The 7,356-nt window shown below is 42.9% G+C and overlaps 1 protein-coding gene across 4 annotated transcripts in view; it reads right to left on the bottom strand.

Annotated features, from left to right (window-relative positions):
* The window catches only part of FYN (FYN proto-oncogene, Src family tyrosine kinase), a 99,311-nt gene that overhangs the window by 44,506 nt on the left and 47,449 nt on the right, over nt 1-7,356 (bottom strand). For all 4 annotated transcript variants that reach the window (XM_011970614.1, XM_011970611.1, XM_011970612.1 and 1 more), the window contains one exon: nt 3,153-3,251. In XM_011970614.1, coding sequence (XP_011826004.1) covers nt 3,153-3,251 — 99 coding nt within the window. The remainder of the gene's footprint in view (nt 1-3,152; nt 3,252-7,356) is intronic.

Raw genomic sequence — 7,356 nt, 5'->3', positions numbered from 1 at the left:
AAAAAAAAAAGGCCAAGCATGGTGGCTCACACCTGTAATCCCAGCAGTTTGAGAGGCCAAGGCGGGTGGATCATGAGGTCAGGAGATGGAGACAATCCTGGCTAACACTGTGAAACCCCGTCTCCACTAAAAATGCAAAAAATTAGCTGGGCGTGGTGGTATGAGCCTGTAACCCCAGCTACTTGGGAGACTGAGGCAGGAGGATCGCTTGAACCTGGGAGGTGGAGGTTGCAGTGAGCCAAGATCGTGCCACTGCACTCCAGCCTGGGTGACAGAGTGAGGCTCTGTCTCAAAAACAAACAAAAAAACAAAACTCTTGAATCTCTTGATATCTGAGCATTATTAACTGCTGGGAAATAACAAAACACAGCCTCAATGTATATGAAGATAATTAACAAGCATTAAAAAAAGTCAGGATAGATATGATATGAATAAAGGAATAGTATTTTCAGTAACTTCCTACCTATAAGAATTCTGAGAAAAATGCCTGTGAGTACTTATTTGTATTTTGTTTTCCCCCAGGTGTGAGGACTTGGATAAGTAAAGGCATTTGCCAGCACCTGGATTGTGATCTGTGTACATCATTATCTTCTTCTTCCTCTTTTTCTGTTTTTCTCTTGAGACAGGGTCTCACTCTGTCACCCAGGCTGGAGTGCAGTGGCATAACCGCAGCTCACTGCAGCCTTGACCTCCCCAGGCTCAAGCAATCTTCCAACCTCAGCCTCCTGGGACTACAGGTGCACATCATCACACCAGCTAATTAACAAAAATTTTTTGTAGAGGCTGGGAGTGGTGGCTCATGCTTGTAATTCCAGCACTTTGGGAGGCTGAGGCAGGCAGATCACCTGAGGTCAGGAGTTTGAAACCAGCCTGGCCAACATGGTGAAACCCCAACTCTAATGAAAATATAAACAATTAGCCGGGCATGGTGGCATGTGCCTGTAATCTCAGCTATTTGGGAGGCTGGGGCATGAGAATTGCTTGAACCAGGGATGTGGAGGTTGCAGTGAGCGGAGACAGGGCCACTGCACTCTAGCCGGGGGACAGAGTCAGACTGTCTCCCTATGTTGCCCAGGATGGTCTCAAACTCCCGGGCTCAACTGATCCTCTCGCCTTGGCCTCCCAAGTGCTGGGATTACAGGAGGGAGCCATCACGGTTGGCCCTGTACATCTTTTCCTTGGCACAACTGTAAGGACTGGTTACTGTACACCTTTGAGATCTGTGCTCAGTCAATAAGCGTGCCCTTAAAACGACTTGGTGTTGCAGATATTTCAATATATTATCCCTGAACAAACTAATGATACTCTGTGCCACTTCAGGAGGCATCACATTAAGTCACCTCAAGACTTTTGTTATTTGCCTTATATCCTCCCCCTACATTCTCAAGCCTTAACCAAGCCTGGCAGTTAGTTACTATTTCAGCACTAGGTGCTGAATGAGCAGCAGGTGCTCCCCAAACCCAAGGGAGAATGCTGGAGCATTCAATTGGAATGTGTGTGTGGGAACCATTTTTAGAATATTTAACTGTGAAAGAATCCAGATTCTAAAATGAAATTTCAATTCATTATGCTTGAATATAGGTATTATGAGTTCACTGTCAAATTCTTTTGTGAATTAAGCTTCACTGAAGAAAAGAGACACGGCGTGTTAGCTCCTCAGTGAGTTTTAGAAACACCAAAATGTGCAACAATCCTTAATCTAGCACTAGGTGGTGTAAAGACTATTACGCCAATTATTTGTGAGAAATGGCTTTCTGGGTTTGTACCCATAACCCAATTAGAATGCTGTGTAAAACAGTGGTGAAAAAAGAATTGTTAGAACAATGGATTGCACCAAAACAATAGTATTTTAAGATAATAATAGTTAATTACACATGTAAAACCAAAGGCATTATTTTAAAAAATAATACTGTTTAAAAACAAAATATTTAAAAAGTTGACCATTATAAAAATAACTTAAATATATAGCTGACAAATTCCCAGTTAAATCAGGGTAATGCTACATTTTGGTGGTACTTTTTATTCTGAAAGAACACAAAGATTTTTGCAAATCTGCCCTAAAATACAAATTAAAGACAAATATCTTGATTCACTGATGATGAAACACAGTCACTGGGAGAAAAAAACAACTAAGAACCACTGAGTATTTGAGAGTGAGAAACAAAACAGATCCTCTTAGAGGGAATACAAGGGAATTAAAGAAGAGAACAATCCAACTGGGGATTTGGCTAGGGTGTGGAGTCTAATCCCCCTTGCGCTGCTTAAACAAATCCATGGTGAAATTAAATATTGGAGCCAAAAGTTGGGCTTGGTGACTGACTTTTCTCAACTCTCTTTCTAGAGAGGCGAGACCCAAGGTGTCAGGAGGAGGCCAAGTTCCTGCATTTGGGAAATCATGGCTCCATCTCTCCTTCCCTCAGTTCAGAAGTCAGAGCTGGCAAACAGCCACTGGCAGTTCTTTCCCTTGGGAGTGCCCATTAATCCCACGGGTCAGGGGAAGGGAGAAAGGTTATCCCTCTAGATCCCTCAGCCTGCTGAACACCTTCCTAAACTGCTACCAGTTGAATAGCTGCGCCAAATAACTGCTCGTCACTATTTACTATCAAAGAAGCCAACTGAGGTTCCAAATCACTGTAGTATTTCCCAAGTTGGGAGGACACACTGTATACGAGTCACTTTTACCGGGCATAGGAGATGTCTTTTCAGCACTGTTTTAATATTTCTGATCATGCTTAGGAGAATAATCTTAGGTTAATCCTTGGCAATTACTTGCTCCTCTCTCCTCTCTCTCCCCGACAGAGGGAGCAGACTGCGGGCTTAGAAACTTGGGTCGGCAATAATAAATATATGATCTAGCTAGCATTTCACATTTTTATGGCTACTTTTAATCTATGACAAGTTTTACTGGGTTTTCATTTAGGATATTGATAGAAAGTTTTCTTTCAAAATAAGTGAGCAGGCTTCAAGAAAAACATTAAGTTAATAACAGTGCAAGTATTACACAGGGTAAAAACCAGGGCAGAAAGCCTGAAAAACTCAGCCTTAATCACTGCTGTGAATTTCTTCCCCCTCCTGCCCAATGTTAATGGCATTCTGTTGTGGCAACCAACTTTTAAAATCAAGTAGTTAAGTGAAAATAAAACGAAACATACTCTTCTGCCTGGATAGAGTCAACTGGAGCCACATAATTGCTGGGAATGTAACCTGTCTCTCCAGTTGTCAAGGAGCGGGCTTCCCACCAATCTCCTTCCCTGTAAAGAAAAAAGAAAAAAGAAAAGTAAATATGTTGACCATTTCAACAGCTTGCAGTTACAGACTCACTGTGGTCTGAAATGGGTAACTGTCACCTAATTATCCTGCCACCTGATTTCTCTCATCTATTCCTTTACCCTGAATTCCAACACAGCCCCCACATGAAGGTCAGAAGGTTCCAGTTCGAGTCAGCCATGAGATGAACCCATGGTTGTCTCTTGTCTTACTCGTGAATTAAGAATGTGGGACCCTGGCCATGAGAGGTCTCCCTTGGTAGGGGGCATTTTGCTTGGTTAGTGTCCTCAACTTGGACAGAGGGAAAAGGAACCCGGCCTCAGCCGAATTAAGTAAAACATGTTAGCTGCAGATCATCTGGGAAGGGAAGCTTGTTAGGAGGTCTGAGGCCAATCTGAGCTGCACGGTGCTGCTCCCCTATTGTAAGCACCTCTCTCTTTCAGGTTCAAATCATGACATCAAAAATGTTAACATCCTAACACTGGGAGGTTAGGAGGTCTGGTGAGCGATGAAGGCATGCTCTAAACACGTGCCTGGCTTGCTCTCAAAAAAATGGGGAGACACCTCTCTACAGGTAGAATGATGAAGACTAGAGTAGGCTCGCCTTCCCCAGGCATTTTCAATCTGAGGTGATTCCATCAAATGTCCAGAGCACTGGCCTGAGGCTGATGGGCAAGTGGGGAGGGTGGGTATGGCTGCGTGTGCTCGCACACAGGAAGCACAGAAACTCGGCAAGGGAGTGAGATTTTTAGTCATGCCACTTTGCACTGCCTTAGGCTCCATGCCACAGCACGGCAGTGTGGTATCAACCTGGGGAGCTCTCAGAGGAGGTGAAAGGGGAGCTTGTCGCTACTTCCATCTTAAAGCCAGTGAGTACATTAAGCAGTTCAAGTTCATCTGTTTAGATTCACACAGGGCTACCTGTGACAAACAGCAGGAATGGAGTGTGTACCTCATCCCATTAACATCGGAGAGGCAATGGATGTGGCGCTGTGGCTCTGACATCCATTGAGTATCTGCAGAACCTTCCACCAGCCTGCAGTCAACGACATGACTGCCCTCGAGCAAATCAGACCTCCCAGCAAAGCTGATCTCCTGGGGCTTGGCACCTTCTCTTCCTCCATTTTTGGTCCTTGGAGGCAGCAAGCGAAACTCCAGGCATTTTTTTTAAAACTCGTTTTTTTGGCTGGGTTCTGTGTCAAAGCTTTCACCCACGCAAAAAAATGTGTTGGCTTTTGGCCATGGTAAAGATGCTCCCCAGACGGATTTAATCAGGTAGAGAAAAACCAGCCTCCACATGAAACTCGAGCCTTATTCCAGAGGCCGCTCTCTAAAGCTGGACTCTGAGCAAGGTGAGCAGTGAGCAATGCCTCCAGATCGGATTTAACAGAGCAAGAGAATAAAGGTGACAAGCCAGCGTGTGCTGCGGGTGATGTTGTGGGAAAGTGTTTGGTGGCATAAGGAATAGAATAGCCCACAAAAAACCCAAGGTGCCAGCACAGGTTTTTACAACCTTATGTTTCCATTAGTTTCCTAATCTCTTTTTTTAACCCTACTACAAATCCACCAAAAGTACAGTACTCATATTCAGAAAGTTCTTTATTCATAAAATTTAGTTCATGTCTAGATTTATTCATAATCTTAAATTTAGTTCATGTCTAGATCTTTGTTAGGAAATATTTACACACACTGAAGAACATAGGTACAGCATATACGAACCCCGTGAACCCACTGCCCAACTTAAGAGCTAGATCGTTACCAACTGCGTGGGATCTGCACTGTGCTGCTCCCCTACTGTAAGCACCCCTCTCAGGTTCAAATCATGACATTAAAAATGTTAATATCTTAACAGTTTGTACTGGTCTCACTTCTATGCCTTCCAAAAGGAATACATACAGTTGTAAGGATATCATCTAAGAACATATGTGGAAGTTTATTTTTTTCTTTAAACACTGTATGTGTTTAAGGAAATGGCTTCGGAGACATAATCTTCACTTTAACATACTGACAGCATTTACTGCTCTGAAGTTCCACTAGATGGAGACATTTCATCATAAAAAGTAACAATACCCTGCTCTTCCCCCTCCACCCTCTCCCGCCCAGCCTGGGAAATGCTCCAAAATGGCGAGGAAAAAATTAACTGCTTGTAGCAGAGGCTTATTGTTTTTTAATGCAAGATAACCTTCATCAAGTTAGTTCTAATTGAATTAAATTAAGAAAAAAAATGGCTAGCATCAATTTTAGGGTATCTGAGGATGTCAATGGGGGCGGGAAGCCAATACATTTCGCTGCAGCCTGGGACAAGCCCAGCCTTATTCAGGGGATCTGGCATTAATGAAGTCATTTCCAATTCAAATCTAGCATTAACTATCTCATTTTGGTCTAGGCACCTAAATAGTGTAGCACAGATCAGAATGCAATTATCAGCTCATTCTAAAGTCATGAATCAAGAATTCATGATTTTCTTACTTGACCCTGTTAATCTCACAAGGGGTTTCAGCTACTCATGAGAAAGACAAAATCCTTGATTTCTCTTTTTCTAGGCTTTCCAGGGTCGTCATCTTCATCAAAGGAGACATAAGGTGACAAAGATTCAATGTTTATTATGTAGTGAACCTCACATGTTGAGCCCAGAGAGGCTGGTACAGACCCAAAATATTCATCAAGAGCCTCTGAGCAAATGAGTAAGTCATCTTTTTGACACCCTAGAAGCACCAACTCACCTATAAATAGACATACTCTATATTCATGTTGGTTTAGGAAAATAGGATCTCTACTATGTTATCTTTTATTTGTTGAGTTACTGTGGGTAATTAGCATTGTTAAAGCTGTATTTCTTTAAGCTGTTCTTATAGTTCAGATTTTTCTTTAATTTACACTTGGTGAGATATTCTTTGTTATCTTGTTCTAATTCAAATATATGATTTAAAGCCTGGCGCTGGTTTAGAATGGCTTTTAAGGTTTTATAACAGCTCTCTCTGTTCCTCTGATTTAAAGACTTGTTAAAAGATTCCGTCCCCCCACTACACTCCACACCAAGAAAAGAGCCTACCCCCAAACCCCAAAGTTGCTCACAGGCTTGTGGGCCCAGGAGCTGGCAGCCCTAGAGCCTTGGAGCCAGGGAGTAGTTATTTGCCAACAGAAGTCAGCCTTGATCTGCTCAGTAGCGTAGCATTTTTATTATAAATGCTGGATTCTTTGTAAATGTAGTCACTACCCATCTGATTTTTGGAGAGTATGTCAGTAACAGTTTTATCAAATGCTTGGGTGGGGCTCTAAACCAGGATTTTTTTTTTTATCACAATAGAGAAAAAAAACCTGCCTGCAGCTGTGACCACTACTCCACTCTGTGTAAAACACGTATTACATTTATAGAGTCACTGTTCCTAGATGGTAAATGACTAGTCTTAAAATGTGAAAACGGGGAATACAATGGATGAACTTAAATATTTTGCAAAATGGGTTCAAATTTAATAATGTCCTAATACATGACACTGAGCTCTTACAACAGGTCAATGAAGCATCTTTGCCCCTTGCTGGGCAGCAGGAACACCGCCGCTGGGTACATACATACATGCACATCCCATGGTGTATGCTGTACTTTAACAAAGCCAGCCCTGTGGCCTCCAATGCCACCAGGGCTCCCACCAGGGAAGGGAGTGGGAGGACACACACTAGGAGGTGTGGCAGCTGCCCTGGCAGAACAGAGCCCCATTCCTCCCTCTCCTCTGAGGACCAGAGCCAGAGGCGGGAGAGAATGGGGGAGGGGAGGAGCCACATGCCATCTGCTTCCGTATTATTGCTTTGTTTTTCCTTCACGATTTTCTCTTCCCTGCTATTACCCAGGACTTCAGGATATTGTCGTGTTACACAAACCTTATTTTTCTTTTCTATAACCTTAAGAAAGGGCATTTTAAAATTCCACTGATACGGAATTCCATTGGCAGAAAGGAAGAACATTAAGAGGAAGAGAACCTTTGTAATATTTTCCTCTACAAGAACAGGGTTGGAGGCTCAAAGGACTCTGTAAATATCAAAGGCCGTGCATGGAAGTCACAAAACAGAGATTGAGACAGATTGGATCCTCCT

Source organism: Mandrillus leucophaeus, unplaced genomic scaffold (genome assembly GCF_000951045.1).
Source record: "Mandrillus leucophaeus isolate KB7577 unplaced genomic scaffold, Mleu.le_1.0 Scaffold96, whole genome shotgun sequence".
Taxonomy (NCBI): domain Eukaryota; kingdom Metazoa; phylum Chordata; class Mammalia; order Primates; family Cercopithecidae; genus Mandrillus; species Mandrillus leucophaeus.
The sequence above is the reverse complement of the archived record's forward strand: the minus strand, read 5'-3'. Positions and strand labels throughout refer to the sequence as shown.